Genomic DNA, 18,340 nt, shown 5'->3' on the forward strand with positions numbered 1-18,340 from the left:
CTCTGATATTTCTTTATCAAGCCACTTAGCCTAAATATGCATAAATTCTTGTTGCATTTACTAATTTTCTAATCTGCTTTTTATATTCTCATTCTCTAGTGGGTTTTTATAGGGAATACAACAGAGAGTACAATGCAACTGGTAAAGGGGCCTGATATCTTAGGCCTGGTCAAGCAGAAACCATGAGAGGGACAGACATGAAGTAAGTGCTCCTTGGGCAAGAAGTGACCAAGAAACATGTTGTGAAACTTTGTGATTGTGATAATACAATGTTACCAGGTGATGCCATAAAGAATGTGTAACCAATGGGAAAATGTTACCAAAAATAAAGCCCTATTTAAGTGCCATAGAAGTAAAACCCTATATAAACACTTTGTATACTCAATAAAATTGGCTCGATGCAAACTCAGATGTCCCCCTCTCTCCATCGCTGATACGTTTTATGTGCTATTTCTATTTTATCCCATGTTAAATAATTTATATATTTGTGTCAGAAGAGGGTGGGATTATGTGAAAGGTCTTTCATTCCCAGAATTAAAGCTTAGTTTTCTTTTAATGGTTTCTGTGTGTTTGTCCCCATAGCTGATAGCAAGGAACATTGCTCTGTCATGCTGTCACTACTATGTATTATCAGATATTGTCTCTCTTTTAAATAAATCCCTTTTCTGTGGGGAATGGGTCAGAATAAAGTGAGGTGTCTGAAACTGTAAAGTAGCACTGGAGGCTAAAGGGGATTGGGAAATTAAGGCCTGCAATACAGAGGGAACCATATTCAGTGGCAGTCCTGAGAGGTGAAATAGGGAGAGAAAAGGTAAAGCCTATTGAAATAGGATTATGTGGTTAAATAGAAGCAGGTGAACAGGAGGCAAAGACATCTTACAGTAGACCTTGTGTGGTGGGAAATCTGGAAGTGTCTTTGTTCAGAAACATTCAGGAGGAGAGATCAGGACACCAGGACTTGGTGAAAAGCTTCAGCAGGTAGATGGGCCTGAAGAGGGATATAAGACTAGATGCAAAAGAAGATTAAATACAGCCGGACATAACTAAATTTAAACAGGAAACTTTAATTGTAGTATTTTTAAATTTTAATGAATACTAAATCTATTTTTGTTTGCTGTCAGAATTATATTTGACATAAGTAAGTAATTAGAGGTGCACTTTCATTTAATGTTTGTTGCATTGATACCTTTGCACTGAATAAACTACATTAAATGATTGTTAAAGTACATTGAGATTGTGAAAAAAGAGCAGGATAATTTCTAATACAACAGAAATATTGCATGTGCTTCTCTAGTAAGTGTTGTCAGACCTTTGCTGGGAGGTTAATAGTAAAGCAGGAGTAGAGAATCTTTCCAGCTGCTATTTTGTTCTGGAGCTTGGAACTGGAAATAATGGGGTTGACTGAGACATTTGAGGTGTGTATATATTTGGAATAAGTAGTTTATCATTCTTAGAAAAAGTATGTGTTCTTGTAGAAGGAGTTACATTGTTAATGATGTATTTTATTTTGAAGAAAAGATACTGAAAGTTTTTCAATCTCTTTCAGTCTTGCTCTAATCAACATATGTGCTGATGAAATACAGGGTTTTTTTAAATTTTTTTCATCTGTGCAATGTACTCAACACCATTTTGTGACTCCATTACTATGATCATGTTTGTCCTTTATAGTGCAGCAAAATTATTCTGTAACTGTCATTTAAAGCTCATAACTTCAGTTAATTTTGTGGCTTTGTCTGACATGTCTTAATTTTCTTAAGTCCTTGCATGAGAATTATGGTCCACTACCATAACCAATAAAAGAAGGTGGTAAATTCTTAATTAAATTTTTTAAATTTCAGTTATTGTGTGTTGGCTGCTTTGGTTTGTTACTTAGCTATTATTCAAAATCTTTCACATATACAAACTGTGTAGCCAGTAGTCAGACAAATATAGTAACTGCTTTCTTAAACACATCACGTACGTGTCTTGCTTTTAGTGGTTTGCAATGTTAGGTGTTATGACCATGACTCAAATATATGTTTTTCTTTGGTAAAGCAGGGTTCACAGTCTCGCTGTTAACTCTGATATTTATTTGTATGTGATTGATGCTGCACATAAATCCACTTCTCATGCATGTTTTTTTCAAATGGGCTTAGCAGGCCATAGGTGGCTTGGCCTGTTAGGTATATTACTTTGTGTGGTAGTTGGACTTGGATCGAGTTCACATCTAAAACTTTAATTCCTGATTGTCCACACCTGCTCCCTAATAGAATGAGTTGAAGCACAGCTGTCCCAGAGCACCTTTAGGAGAAACTAAAGCAGAAGGTGTGCTCCAGTTGTGAGAGTAATTTTAAGCTTGGGGGAATGGGGGAGGTCTGGGCAGGTATGGGAATAAATCCATTCCAGTGTTGTTCTTGGGCTCAGTGTGCTTATAAAGGTCTTATACTTTTTTTTTTTTTTTTTCAGAAGGTAGGTTTGGCTTTTTCTTTGTATTTATCTCAATTCAGTATTGCACAGTTAAATAACACAATCAAAAGCTCAGATATATTACAGTGTTAAGATTTAGGCAAATATTTGCAGAAGTTTTTGTGTTAGTTCAATTGTCTTTTTTCACTGAATCTGTAATCTCAAAAGATTTATTCTAGGAGCATCCACTGGCCATAATCCATGTTGTGTCTGTAGCTATACTGTGTTATTACTAAATACTATCATGATACTTAGGTTAGTATCCAAGTCAGTCTAATACATTAATTTCCAAGTTAATTATTTTTAAAACCTTTCCACAATCTATTATATTTTTTTAAAAAACAAACCCCACCACTCCCCAACCTCCACGTCTCTACATCCACCTGATTTCCTTTTTTCTTTACAGTTTCAAGTGATAAGAATGGAAAAATGAAAACGGGCAGTACTGAGAGAAGTTTCATTTTCCCGTAATTATGTGGGTTTATAAGTAAAAAATATTTGACAACTTTTTAAATCTATATTAGCAGAACAGAGATATTTCAGCAGTAAAGCAGGAAGTGAAGTGGTCATCCTTATAAAATGCAACCTGTTGTCGCAGACAACCCTAAGCAGTTTTCCCTTTAATCTTCTAGTATTGCTTGGCATTTCTTGTTTTAAGCAACTGTTGTTCATATTAGTTTTTATAATCTATTTTCTGTGAAAATGTAATGGATAAAGCTGAAGAATTACACTTAAACAGCATTTAATATTCGGTAGAGCTGAGGGCTGCATGAAGTCTTCAATAGAGGTATGGGATGCCTTCATCTGCTTTGAGTTTACTGTTAGATCTGTCTGGAGAGTTCCATTTTTCCTTAGGGGTTCCTTGCATTTTGTTTTCCCATACAATGCAAGTGTTAAGAAACTGGGAATTGCCAAGTTAGATTAATTGACCGAGTTAAATGAATTTTGCATGTTTATGCAAAGTCTTGCCACTTGCATTGCTATGTTTTGGTGTCTGTCTAAAAACAGTATGTGTGTTCTGAGACAGGTAGGAAAAACAGGTAGGAAAACAATAGCTTTCCTCAGTGTTTCTTCTGGCTTTTAGTCAATTTGGTTTAGTTGATTTTGGTCTCTGACTGTATAAGTTAGAGAGACACTGTATTAGCTGAAAACACATAATTTCAGTTCTCTGGAAGTTGATTTGTAAATACACTTCTTCAAGGTAATGATCTTTCTTATTCATTATCTATCTTATATATGAAAATTTTTGTATATTGCACATTAGCTGACAGTAGTTAACTCTGAAAGCACTTGCATGACAGAAGGCAGCTTTAATGTTTCAAATCTCTGAGATAATGTACATCCATCTGTTCTTTTGCAAATGCGTCACCTCTCTTCATACTGATAATTTCTGCTGTAGCACTGCTTATAATTAAATTTTGATAATATATTTTACAGGGTTATTGAAAAAACACATTGAGGTTATTAATGAAAACGCAGAGTAAAATGGAAGCCACTAATGACTAAAGCTAATTTTGTGAACCGATGGTCACTCAAAAATGTAGGAATAATTAAAATCATATGCTAATACCAGTGAACATTTTTAATTGTCTGGAATGTCATTTGGGTATAATAACAGTAGCAACAGTGATATTTTTGTCACTTAAACATTTAGTGTATTCTTGCATTTGATTACTTTAATGTTTCAAAGCTGACCTTTTATGTAGGTTGCTTACAGATACAAACTGGAAGTATGTATTAAATTATTGCAACAAATGCAGCATTTGCAGTTTTATCAAGTACATACTAAATCATTAATTGCATATATAATGCTGCTGATACTGAAAAAATGCATTTAAACTTTTAAGTTACAGCCATGGCTAGGTAGAGAAACATTTGTGGTGGAAACTGGAATTTCTAGATTAAGAACATGTAAACCTCTCGTTCGGCCATTTTTTTAATAAAAAAAACCTACTCATTTTTTTACATTACTTAGTGCTTCAAATTTCCAAGTTGAGAAAATAAAGTGTCGTATTGTTTCATTGTCCTGGTTTGAAAGGACAGGTGTCTGCCAGTAAGGGCAGAAGTTTCCCTTTGGAATAGAGACTTTGGTTCCACTCCCCTCCCCCAAGTATTATGATTGTTTGAATCAAGGACTCTGAGGCAGAGATAAGGGGGGTGGGAATAACAGCTCTTTTACTAATATATCTAACTATACCAACAGAAAACAATAACAGTTAAAATTGCTAACAGAATGAAATAGGTAACTCGGTGTCAGTCCCTTTAGATGCAAGCACGCTGTTTCTGTGCTTAGTCCAGAGCCTGGATCTGCCAAAAGGCAGGCGGGAATGGAGGAAGGAAGGAGGGGGGTGGGGCAGCAGCGGCCACGGCAGTGCCGGGCGGGAACGGGCTGCAGCGGTGGCTCCTCGCTCACCGTGTGTGTCTGGGTGATCAGCTGTGTCCGCAGAGGCAGGAGGCTGGAACAGGGCAGATGCAGGGCAGGTGATCGCAGAGGGTCTGGCTCTTCTGTGCTCGGCCGCGTGGCTGAACGATCCCAGGCGTCCTCCTCCCAGCTCACCGGAAACCGGAGTGCCCTCCCGGAAGCCTCAGAGGCCCCTCCGGGGCCATCCCCACCCACCCCCTTTTGTCTGGACCCATCAGGGACCCTGGGTGTAGCCCGGCCAGCTCCATTGACATGATAATGGGAAAAATTCTTTCAATTGACACAGTAACAGAAACACACTCAACCCCCAACATTATCCACCCCGAATTTTTTCCATGCCATCATGCTACATCATATTGAAACCTTTAAATTATATACACACATGTAGTTACAGGCACAGTATCATATATGGTTCACCCTAGAACAAGGTCCCCTTGGGGTATGCATCGGGTCTCTCCATCCTTTTGCATCACCCACCAAGTACAATGTGGTCCTTGAGCGAAAACCACCCCACGAACAGGATTCTCTTTGCTAGAAGCAGAGTTCACCCAGACAGTTTTCCCTAACATGCCTCTCAGGTGTACCACTGGAACCTTATCTCCATCTGCTGCTCCCAAGGGCTCTGACTGGGCAGGGCCTGCTCGGTTAGTGGAACCTCGGGTATTCACTAACCATGTGGCCTTTGGTAGATTGATCTCCCAGTTCTTGAAAGTCCCCCCACCTAGTGCCTTTAAGGTGGTTTTAAGCAGACCATTGCACCGTTCGACTTTCCCAGCCGCTGGTGCATGGTAGGGAATATGGTACACCCACTTGATGCCGTGTTCTTTAGCCCAGGTGTTTATAAGGCTATTTTTGAAATGAGTCCCATTGTCTGACTCAATTCTATCAGGGGTACCATGTCTCCAGAGGACTTGTTTTTCCAGGCCCAGGATGGTGTTCCGAGCAGTGGCGTGGGGCACAGGGTAGGTCTCCAACCATCCGGTGGTGGCTTCTACCGTGGTCAGCACGTAGCGCTTGCCCTGGTGGGTCTGAGGCAGTGTGATATAGTCAATCTGCCAGGCCTCTCCATATTTTTATTTGGACCATCGCCCCCCATACCAGAGGGGCTTCACCCGCTTGGCCTGTTTGATGGCAGCGCACGTGTTACAGTCATGAATAACCTGAGAGATGCTGTCCATGGTTAGATCCACCCCTTGGTCTCATGCCCACTTATAGGTGGCGTCTCTGCCCTGATGGCCTGAGGCATCGTGGGCCCACCGAGCCAGGAACAGTTCTCCCTTGTGTTCCCAATCTAAGTCTATCTTTGAGACCTCTATCTGTGCAGCCTGATCTACCTGCTTGTTGTGCCTGTGTTCTTCATTAGCCCGACTCTTGGGAACATGGATATCCACATGACGGACTTTCACAGGGAGCTTCTCTACCCAAGTGGCAATGTCTTTCCACTCATCAGCAGCCCAGATTGGTTTTCCTCTACGTTGCCAGTCAGCCTTTTTCCACCTTTCCAGCCAACCCCACAGAGCATTGGCTACCATCCACGAATCAGTGTAAAGGTAGAGCTTTGGCCATTTCTCTCTCTCAGCAATGTCCAAGGCCAGCTGAACAGCTTTGAGTTCAGCAAGTTGACTCGATCCACCTTCTCCTTCGGTAGCTTGTGCAACCTGTCGTGTGGGGCTCCATACAGCAGCTTTCCACTTCCGGTTCATCCCCACAATGCGGCAGGAACCGTCGGTGAAAAGGGCGTAACGTGTTTCATCTGCTGGCAGCTGGTTGTACGGTGGAGCTTCTTCAGCCCAGGTCACTTGCTTCTGCTCCTCTTCATCAGCGAGACCAAAATCTTCACCTTCTGGCCAGTTCGTAATTATCTCCAAAATCCCAGGGCGATTTGGGTTACCAATACGAGCGCGCTGCGTGATGAGGGCAATCCACTTGCTCCATGTGGCGTCGGTGGCATGGTGGGTAGAGGGAACCTTTCCTTTGAACATCCACCCCAGCACTGGCAGTCGGGGTGCCAGGAGAAGTTGTGCTTCTGTACCAATCACCTCTGAGGCAGCTTGAACTCCCTCATAGGCAGCCAAGATTTCCTTCTCTGTGGGAGTGTAGTTGGCTTCAGATCCTTTGTAGCTTCTGCTCCAGAATCCCAGGGGTCGGCCTCGGGTCTCACCAGGCACCTTCTGCCAAAGGCTCCAGGACAGACCATGGTTCCCAGCTGCAGAGTAGAGCACATTCTTTACCTCTGGTCCTGTCCTGACTGGGCCAAGGGCCACTGCATGAGCGATTTCCTGTTTGATCTGGGCGAAGGCTTGCTGTTGTTCAGGGCCCCAATGGAAATCGTTCTTCTTGCGAGTGACCTGGTAGAGAGGGCTCACAATCTGGCTGTACTCAGGGACGTGCATTCTCCAAAAGCCGATAGCACCTAGAAAAGCTTGTGTCTCCTTCTTGCTTGTTGGTGGAGACATTGCAGTGATCTTATTGATGACCTCAGTGGGGATCTGGCGCCGTCCATCCTGCCACTTCACTCCCAGGAACTGGATCTCTCGGGCAGGTCCTTTGACTTTGCTCTTTTTAATGGTGAACCCGGCTCCCAGCAAAATCTGGATGATCTTCTCTCCTTTCTCAAACACCTCCATTGCTGTGTTCCCCCACACAATGATGTCATCGATGTACTGCAAATGTTCTGGAGCCTCACCCTTTTCCAGTGCAGCCTGGATCAGTCCGTGGCAGATGGTGGGGCTGTGCTTCCACCCCTGGGGCAGTCGGTTCCAGGTGTACTGCACGCCCCTCCAGGTGAAAGCAAACTGAGGCCTGCACTCTGCTGCCAGAGGAATGGAGAAGAATGCATTTGCAATGTCAATGGTGGCATACCACCTTGCTGCCTTGGACTCCAGCTCGTACTGGAGTTCCAGCATGTCCGGCACGGCAGCGCTCAGCGGTGGAGTCACTTCATTCAATGCCCGATAGTCCACAGTCAGTCTCCATTCTCCATCAGATTTCTGCACAGGCCAGATAGGACTGTTGAAGGGTGAGTGGCTCTTGCTGACCACCCCTTGGCTCTCTAGATCACGGATCATTTTGTGCATGGGGATCACAGCATCTCGATTTGTCCGGTACTGCCGGCGGTGCACTGTCATGGTGGCAATTGGCACCTGTTGTTCAGTCACTTTCAGGAGTCCTACTGCAGAGGGGTTTTCTGACAGTCCAGGCAAGGTGTTCAACTGCTTAATGCTATCTGTCTCTACAGTAGCTATTCCAAAAGCCCACTTGAAGCCCTTTGGGTCTTTGTAGTAGCTGTTCCTGAGGAAGTCTATGCCTAGAATGCACGGTGCCCCTGGGCCAGTTACAATTGGATGTTTCTGCCACCCCTTCCCTGTCAGGCTAATCTCAGCTTCCAGCAAAGTGAATTCCTGTGATCCCCCTGTCACCCCAACAATGGAAACAGGTACCTTCCCCACATGTTCTGATGGTATCAGGGTGCATTGTGAACCAGTATCAACTAACACTTTAGGTTTCTGTGGCTTTGACGTGCCAGGCCATCGCACCCACACTATCCAATAGATCCTGTCATCCCATGCCTCTCCCTGGCTAGAGGCAAGGCCCCTCTAGCCCTGGTTATTATTTCTTTCCTGGGCATACATAGTGGAGGTTCCTTCCAGGGGATCTGACAGAACATCCTCCTTGCTGTAATACCCTGCACCTTGCTTGTGGGAGGTTGAGGCTACCTTCATTTTAGTGCGACTCCCTCGGTTAGCATTTCCCTCCCTGAGCTGACGCACCCGTGCTGCCAGGACAGAAGTGGGTTTCCCATCCCATTTTCCCATGTCTTCGCCATGGTCTCGCAGGAAAAACCACAGGTCAGCTCGTGAGGTGTACCCTCTCTCCCTAGCTGGGGGACGTGAAGCTCTGACTTGGGGGCCTGTGACTCGTACTGGTGCTACGCTGATCTTCCTCACCTCCTCAATTCTCTCTATCATCTCCTCCCTCATATCCCTCATCCTATCTTCGACTTGTTGGAGGTCCCTGGCTACAGCAGAGACATTAGCCTGCATTGGGCCATTCATCATGCTCTCGAAATTTCTGAGTTTGTTGGCAACAGAACACACTGTCTCTGGATGGTTATCGGCATTAATCATTGCTATGTAGGTGGTATATTGAGATGGACCCAAGGTTGCCAGATTCCATAACATCTGCCCTGTGTACTTGACCTTGTCAGGGTCATTGTCATGCTGTCCATCCCTCCCAAAGAGTACCTCTAATACTGCTGTCTCTCTCAGCTGCTGGATCCCTTCCTCAAGGGTCTTCCAGCGCATCCTACGGTGGTGCTCCTGCATTCTCTCTCTGTGTAAAAACTTCTCTCTCACACTCATTAAAAGCCGGTCCCAGAGGGAAAGGAGGCCTTGCTCCCTTACGAATATCTGGTCCACACCTGAATCCTGGGCCAAGGATCCCAAATTCCTGGCCTCAGTTCCATCCAGTTGAACACCTGTTCCCATAAGGTCCTAGACCCGGAGTAACCAAGTTGTAAAAGGCTCACGGCCCCGCCGAGCAATGTCTTTACGCAGGTTACGGAGACTATTATATGAGAGGGACTCGGTGACAATCTCAACCTCTGGCTCCCTTGCTGGTTGTGAGGACCCTCCTTGCTGATCCCCATTATCTAAGTGCCTTGTTTTAATCTTAGATTTCCTAGTTTCCACAGGAGCAACTGCTGCTGGCTGTGGCTGCTCCTGTGATCCAGCTGGAACCTGGACAGATACGACATCTATGGGTTCCACTGCAGCACCATCTGACTCTCCCTCTTTAGGGCAGAGGGAGGGTTTCTCACCAGCTGGAGAAAAATACTCTTTCATCATCTGGCTATGCTCCTTCAGCATTTGGCCTATATCCTTCACTAGAGCCCCCACCCACTCTGTATGGCTCATTTCTGCAGTGGGCTGTGGGGCATCATCCCTAGTCCCTGGGGCAGGTATCAGAGTTGTCATCCAAGCCAATATTCCCTTGTTTCTGAATGCTAAGTAAAACAGACCAATCCCAACACCAGCCACTGTATAATAACAGTGGCAATTAAAACAGATCTGAAATCCTTGAGAACCAGTGGGGTAGCCTCAAAAAACTGGGTGATGGGTTGGGAAAAAATTTCCCTTGCACTCGTTACCTCACAGTAAGTACCATTACTGAAATAGCCCCAGAAACATGCAGTTAGAGTACGATAGCTCCAGATCCATGCAACCGCTTCCCAGAAAAAATTAAAAACCCATGAATTCCTGACATAATCAATCCACCAAAGTAATCTGACAATAGCCACAGCAACCTTGGTGAGGGGGCCCAAATTCAAAAAAGGGCTTACAAATGGGAGGGAGATGGCTGTGACCACATGGAACACAAACCAGATTAAACCAGACAACATATTGCCAGTTAAGAGAGCTGTTATTCCTGTCTTAACTCTCAACTCAATGCCCTCTGTCCCACGTCTGGGCGCCAAAATCTGTCCTGGTTTGAAAGGACAGGTGTCTGCCAGTAAGGGCAGAAGTTTCCCTTTGGAATAGAGACTTTGGTTCCACTCCCCTCTCCCAAGTATTATGATTGTTTGAATCAAGGACTCTGAGGCAGAGATAAGGGGGGTGGGAATAACAGCTCTTTTACTAATATATCTATCTATACCAACAGAAAACAGTAACAGTTAAAATTGCTAACAGAATGAAATAGGTAACTCGGTGTCAGTTCCTTTAGATGCAAGCACGCTGTCTCTGTGCTTAGTCCAGAGCCTGGATCTGCCAAAAGGCAGGCGGGAATGAAGGAAGGAAGGAGGGGGGTGGGGCAGCAGCGGCCACGGCGATCCCGGGTGGGAACGGGCTGCAGCGGCGGCTCCTCGCTCACCGTGTGTGTCTGGGTGATCAGCTGTGTCCGCAGAGGCAGGAGGCTGGAACGGGGCAGATGCAGGGCAGGTGATCGCAGAGGGTCTGGCTCTCCTGTGCTCTTCTGCGTGGCTGAACGATCCCAGGCGTCCTCCTCCCAGCTCGCTGGAAACCGGAGTGCCCTCCCGGAAGCCTCAGAGGCCCCTCCGGGGCCGTCCCCACCCACCCCCTTTTGTCTGGACCCATCAGAGACCCTGGATGTAGCCCGGCCAGCTCCATTGGCATGATAATGGGAAAAATTCTTTCAATTGACACAGTAACAGAAACACACTCAACCCCCAACCCAAATTGTGTTGCAAGCCTGATATGTAAGTTGTGTTGCCATCAGATGATATATGCAATTTGACTTTTAATGAAGTGTTGTTATTAAACATGACTCCGACATGCTAAGGTTTCTGAGATTTGGGGAAAGATGTTAAAGGAAAACATTTATCTTAGAGTGCACTCTTCATGGCATCTTTCTTAAGTGATAGTTACTGTACATAGAAAAATAAACACATTTGCACTTGCTACCACTTGAATATAAAAACATAGATGTTAGCTTCTGGTTTGGATCACATGCACTCAAGTGTCCTAAAGCTTTTTTTCCATGGAAAAATCAAGAGTAAGCAAGTGTCTGCTTTGTTCCATTGAATGTGTGGCACTTAATTATCTTTTAGTGTTACCTTCTCATTCACTGATTGGAAGTTAATGGATAGTTTCTTTGAATACATATTTCTGTGGCTCATTTTAGAAGTTTTTATTTGGAGGAATTGTCACCTGGGTAGATACATGGAAACTTGAGAACCCTGTCTTTGGGATGTAAGTAATGTTTCGCAGAGGAAGAAAGGTGCAGAGAAGTGCAGAATCCCAGCTATAAATCCTCCTCAGAGAAAGAGTGGAAAAACACTCTGAAGTGTGTATCTGTGCCTTTTATGGTACAACACACTGAAAATTATAGTTAGAGCTATGGTTTCTGGTACTTTGTTTCCTACTAGCCAATAAAGTGAATGTTTTTGCAAATGTCATGGAGCAAAGTTGGGGTTTATCTGTTCTCTGTCCATCATACAAGGCCCTAGGTTTTTTGTTAAAAAGAAAAAAAAAACAACTATAAGAGATCGATAACTTAAGAAAAAGGAGGGGGTGATGGCGGAGGTTCAGAGATTATCATCCGGTGCTGAAGTATTCATGGAAACATCCTTTACTGCTCCTACTCCAAGAAGAGTCAGAACTTGTTCTCCCATCCAGTATTTGTGTTGTTGTGCTTTCTGAATCTCTCTCTCAGTGTGGCCTGCTGAGTGTGTGGGTAGGGCTGCGAGCTCCCAAGGACTGTGATTCTATACTCAATGACAAAGCTAATTTCTCTCTGCACACATTTTCATGTACTGCTTTCATAGCCTTTGAATCTAACTACTTGTTAAGTTGTGTCTGGCTTCATCTACTCAAGACATTGCTTAAATCTAGGGAAACCAGAGTCTGGATGTGCCAGCCTCAAAGGCTATATAGCTGGAAATTTGATACCAGATTTAATAATCAATTAGTCTGTGTTATAACCCCCCATACTCATGTATTGCTTGGAGGCACATGGGTAACTGAATGCATGAATAATTTGGAAATTGCATTAGTATGTTTTTAGTTTCTATTAAAATGCACCTAATTTTTGCCTTTTTTAGCATCTCAGAGACTCATTTAACAATTACTGTAGCTTCTTAGACTTTAGATAACTTTACTACCAACAATCTTAGTTTTTCCAGGAGTGGGATGTGATGTTTTTGGGGCCACACAGGTTGCCTAGTGATGTCTGCTTTTGCCTATTGGGCACCTCTTTGGCCAGCTGAAGACTTGGCAGTGATGATGCTGTACTCTTTAATGGGTGTTCCCTTTATTAATCTAAAAGGAAATTAGAATAACAGGAAAGAAGGCTTTCAATTATGTCTAAAAATATGCTTCTCTTAATGCATAAGACCAAAACCAGTTTGTTTTTTCAATAATAAAATAATCATATGGGAGGGAAAATAAATGCCATTTGAAATGATCTGTGTACAATTTTTTGCAAGTAACATTGCATACCTGTATCTTCTGCTAACATGAATATTAATGGTTCTTGTGGATTCTCTAGAAAGGCAACTAGTTCTTGTGAATTTTGCAGAATCTGGTGCTTAAAGAGACTGTGATCAGTCTGTTTGACAGAACAAGTAATTTTCTTGCTAGAAAGTTGCCTATAGTTTTTTTGAGTTTTTCTGGCTGGAGTTTTTCTTGACACTTGTGTGTAAAGTAGAAATTCTTCCTTGTTTCCTGTAAGTTTTTATTTGCTGGGAACAATACCATTAAATAGGCTTTTACTGCTTTATCTAATAAAAAAGAAGTAACTTTAATAATTTTCCACCTTTTCTTTATCTCCTTAGAATGTGAAAGCATTTGCATCTTCAGATAGTCTAGCCAAAGTCCAAGAAGTAGCAAGCTGGCTTTTGGAAATGAATCAGGATCTGCTCTCTGTGGGCAGCAAGAGGCGACGAACTGGTGGATCTCTTCGAGGTAATGCTTCCTCAAGCCAAGTAGATGAGGAACAGATGAATCGGGTCGTAGAAGAGGAGCAGCAGCAGCAAAGACGACAACAAGAGGTGCAGCACATAGGGAGGAATGGGGAGATAGAAGGAGAAGACCCTGGATTTGATGATACGCATGAGTCTCAGCAGGAACAGTTAGAAGAAAATAATAACAGACTTATTACGGTGGATGAAGATTCCACTTGTAACCCAGAGGAAGATGATGATGAACATGCTGGTGATCAAGAGGAGGAGGTGGAAGAGGAGGAGGAAATGGACCAGGACAGTGATGATTTTGATCAGTCTGATGACAGCAGTAGAGAAGATGAACATGCTAACTGTAATACCGTTGCAAATTCCAACAGCCTTATGGACTTGCCCATTCACCAGTCATCGCCATTCTACCTGAAGACAAAGGTGAGAAGCTACATTTTTTTTGTGTTCTTAATCCTCATTAACTTTGGGTTTTGGAAAAAAAATGACGTATTTAGCATAAACCAAAGTTTTGCAATGAAGCAAACATTTTATTTCCTACAGAGCTTACAGTGAAGAATTTATGTACTACTCAAAAAGTGCGCTGTTTTAGCTCTTAATAATAAAAATACTTGCCTGCATTTGACATGAGCAAATAGCCCTAGATATATTTTAAGGAATAGAATTCTGATGACTGTGGCCAAAATACCAAGATGTTTCTTTATAAAAATATTTTTACGTAAGATGCTCCCAGTGCCATTTATGTTATTTTCCTTCTCCAGGTGGGCTAGAAGGGAAGGTAATACATGTGTTGTTTTCTCATACAAGATCTGGTTTGTTTAGGTAAAAACATTGTCATGAAAAAGTAGGATGGAGTATTACAGAAACACAAAGTTTCTGCTGGCCTGCTGAGTTCCTTGACAAAATACAGGTTAAAGAAATTATGATAGCCAGTCGTTCAGTTAGGAAGTCATTACATAATGTCTTATAGTACCTTGCTTTTGAGGACCTTGAACTTGTGTGCTGGTTGTTGAAAACTTCAGATTTGCTATAAGAACCTGGAAATTAATCTTCATACTTTTATTTCTACTTATATCACTGAACATTTTAGATTAAAAAGAAATTATTTGTAGTTCACTTTATTTTCCAAGTTCTTTGGGAAGGAGGAATTCCATTAACTCATAGGAGCAGCAAAATAATGAAAGTAATGAAATTGACTAGTAAGAAAGAGGAGCAGGCTAGTGTTGTTCTGGAAGAATGTTCTTCCTAAGTCTGTGGATGAATTTCTTTTTCTTACTCATTGTTTGTTAATAGAACACCTAGCCATGTCTTACCTTTTAAAAAACCAAACCTCCTCAGACTTTAAAATTTTATTTTAAAAAAATATTTAAAATAAAACCACAAAAAAAGTCAGTTAACGTAAGTTAACAGATTGAGTATGAGCATAAATGTATAGAGATAGGTAATCAGACTTGAAGATTCACCCAAACAGGTAAATAGGGTGAACATTTGCTTCTGGAATCTACAACAATGTTTTTGTTAACAACAATAGTATGCAATTCACTTCCATGTTTAAGGTATCTCAGCTAACATTTTTTATTTTTGAAAAGCTGTAATGTTTTCACATTATTTTTTTCTGTAATTTTATATTTATATTTATAATTCTTCAAGGTACTGAAGTATATGCTTTCTAATTTGGAGTAAAGTACTGTTATAGAATTGGATTTTACAACTGACATCCTTGGTTTTATTTCAATACATTGCTTTTCCTGGATTTAGTATGTTTTACTGAGTATCATATAACAACTTGCATCCAGGATGACAGTATTTAATATAGGAAATGGTTATATTCAAAAATATGTTTCTAAGGCCTGAATTGGTAACTTGTTGAAGTGCTTTGTAAGTAACTACGCACAAAATACGTACAGACCATAGCAGAACATAATTTTCAGTGGCTGCCAATTCTAAAACATTTTTTGCTGATTTCAATAATAAATGTAGCTCTTTCTTTCTTTTCTTGAGGCATATTTGATATGAACTGAAACAAGCTGGTTTAGCCTGAAGGAAGGTGTCTGGAAGATCTTTGTACAGATGCAGAATTTCTGTGTGGTCTGATAGTTGCTCTGCATATTCAATGCAGGGCTGGTTGTTTTTGTCTGTGCTCTGTTCCCAGGCTGTGCTTCTGCAAGAATTGTTGGGCTGCCAGGTAGCAAACCATATCTGTGAATTTTTTCATGATGCAGCTCTTTTTTAGGAAGTTTCAACTGTGTACCTGAGGTATCAGCACAGGTTAGAAAGTTGTTTGAGCTGGCACTACTCAGCATGATGGTTTGCACATTAGAAACAATGAGGTGCAAGATTTAATGTTACCAATTCATTAATAGATCAATATTTAACCAGAGGAACTCAATCTGTGTTAGAAAGTGTTGTGGAAATACCTGTGTGAAAGCATGAGTCAATTACCAGAGTAAAAATAAGCATGACTAATTAATATGCTGTTTTTGAGAAGGGAGTGTTCGCAGACTTATCATCTATATTTACAAGGGATTTCTGCTTCTATCTGTTGAGGAATAGTCACTCTAGGAGACTTGAGCTGGTGGACTTAGTTTTAGCTTTTCAGACATGTTCCTCAGCGTTTGTAGTTGATTACAGTTCTTGTAACTCTGAATTACCTTGCTATGTGCTGTACTCTGTGAAACTTGATTTGTGCCACCATTATAGGCAGTGATGGCTGAGTGCCCTACTTCATGTTTGTGTGTCAGATGTAAACCTGGCTCCTCAGAAGCATTCCTAATGCAACACTGTTCTGCTTGCACATATGGGAACACTTTCACCACTATCTGTGCTTGTTTTGTAATAATTGAGTTTTGGTGGCAAGAAACCACACATGGAAATTATTTTTCTGAGAAGGTCTGCTGAGAGCTTTCTCCATGTCTGATAAAAACCAATCTGTGATAAAAACCAAAGTGTCAGTTTTGAGAACTGACAATCTGTTAAACCACTGAGAAACTGAACACACCTCTGTGAACACATGTTAAAAATGAGTCCAGGAAAAAGCTCTCTTGCTTTCCGGCCTTTGCAGTAAGAAGATCTTCCCCATTCCACTCAGTGGCTAGGTGGGAGAGGAGAGGCCTTGGGTCTTGGCTGAGGCTGGGCTGGGCCACATCTGCTAACATCTTACCAAAATTAAATCCTGCCTCGCTGCTGGCCCAGGCTGAGTGAGGGTCTCCTGGGCCCTGGGAGCAGCTATGGGCTGGGCTGGGCCCCCTCTGCATTGGGCCATGTGGCCTGGGGGGGGGGGGGGGGGGGGCGGGCTGGGCTGCACTGGCTGCTGGCAAGAGGGAGGGGAATCCATCAGCCCCATGGCTGGAATTGAATGCAGCAAAAGTCAGAAAACAGCTGTGTGGCCAGACCAGCCACCTCTATTCTGTCCGGGCCTCTGGAAGGTCCTAACCTGCCCCACAGCATGGCTGCTGAAGGATTCTTCACTGTAAACAACTCCGGAAGCCACTTGGCAGGGATTGCATGACCCTCTGCAGGCCTTGGGCAAGATATTAACTATTTTAGTGCACAGATGAGACCTGCAATTATCGACTCTCTCAAGTAAAACAAAAGAACAGAGTGAAGACATGTAGAGAAATCACATAAAGGCACCAAGGTCAGTGAGGGAGGAGTCAGGTCCCAGATGGGAGGAGATGAAAAGATGCCTTGTACCTAGGCTGAAATTCTCTTGTGAGGTATGCTGAAGATATGATTGATACATCAGGCTCTTTTTTCCATAGTAACTCATTGAAAAAAGCATGGGGGGAGAAGTGTTAAAATTGTAGACATGAGCAAAGGCATCTTTGCTGAATAAGCAGATGTTGAAGTAGCTGTGATCCCATAAGAAGTTTGAACAAAGAGAGAGAGAAGAGTGATGAAGACCCTTTGCAGGGAAGAAGACCTCTGTTCCCAGAGATGACAGTGATCTCAGAGATAGATAAAGAGAACCTTTGCTTCTGAACTGCTCATCCTTAAAAGTGTACCCCATTAGCTAAAGAGTGAATCCTCAAAAACAGTTGTGGGGTAAGCTCTAAGTCGAGGGGAGGAACTTTCACACAGTGATCAGATTTCCATTCTCCCTGGCAGCTGATTTGCTGTTACATTGAAGCCAGGAGAGAAATATTTTCTTGTGGAGAAGTCTCCATAGCATGACAAGAGAGACTCCTCTCCCTAAGTGAACTGAAGAAAGACTATTCTAGAGATACTGACTGAATTGTTTCTGTACATTGTCAGTAGGAAAGAAAAGAGAGTGTGTGGGGAGAGGAAAAGTGTTCTGAAGGTTTTATTCTGATTCTTATTATTTTTTCTTTTAGTTTCTATTACTGAATTTTTCTTTATATCCTTTAAATTTGAGCTTGCTTTGCTCTTCCCCTAATCATGTCTCACAGCAGAAAGTGTCTTCTGGTGGGTGCACTGGCATTTGGGCAACACTAAACCCATCACATAAATGGTCTCATTGGCTGGGAAATCTTAAATTGGTGAACCAAAACCATTATACTACCAAAAACCAAGAGATAATAGTGAGACTACACTAGAGCAACTGCTACTAGTGTAGGTGTTGTGTAGCGCATCTTAGTTTTTTAATATCTCTGTTCTTTGTTGTTCTATTTTTTCTTACTTTCCTCATAAACTACTGAATAAAGTCTTTCTCTTATCTGTTTTTTTTTTTTTTTTTTTTTTTTTTTTTTTTTTTTTTGGTTGACCAGCACAATCCTGTATGGCTAAGGAAGAAAATGTCATATTTCACCCATAACACCACAGTGTACTCTGCTTGGGTTTGCTGCCTGTCACCTTAGTAGCAGCAAGCATGCTGTGTTTTACCTGATAAACATCATCAGAGCCATAAACCCCATTGTATTTATATAAAAATATTTTTATAGATACTCATGTTTTATATAATGTTTATATAATAGATATAACAATACATAAAATATATAAACATATCTGCCTTATACTAGTGCTCTGTGCAAATCACTGATATAATTGCTTCCATAATGTTGGGAAAATGTTATAGGTAAAGTGCA

At 42.2% G+C, this 18,340-nt stretch overlaps 1 protein-coding gene across 8 annotated transcripts in view; it reads left to right on the top strand.

The window, feature by feature from the left end:
• FBXW7 (F-box and WD repeat domain containing 7) overlaps window positions 1-18,340 on the top strand; it is a 207,986-nt gene that overhangs the window by 75,983 nt on the left and 113,663 nt on the right. For all 8 annotated transcript variants that reach the window (XM_079305424.1, XM_079305425.1, XM_079305430.1 and 5 more), the window contains exon 2: window positions 13,161-13,718. In XM_079305424.1, the coding sequence (XP_079161550.1) occupies window positions 13,230-13,718 (489 nt within the window). In that variant the 5' untranslated portion in view covers window positions 13,161-13,229. The remainder of the gene's footprint in view (window positions 1-13,160; window positions 13,719-18,340) is intronic.

The sequence above is a fragment of the Erithacus rubecula genome, assembly GCF_903797595.1.
Source record: "Erithacus rubecula genome assembly, chromosome: 5".
NCBI lineage: Eukaryota > Metazoa > Chordata > Aves > Passeriformes > Muscicapidae > Erithacus > Erithacus rubecula.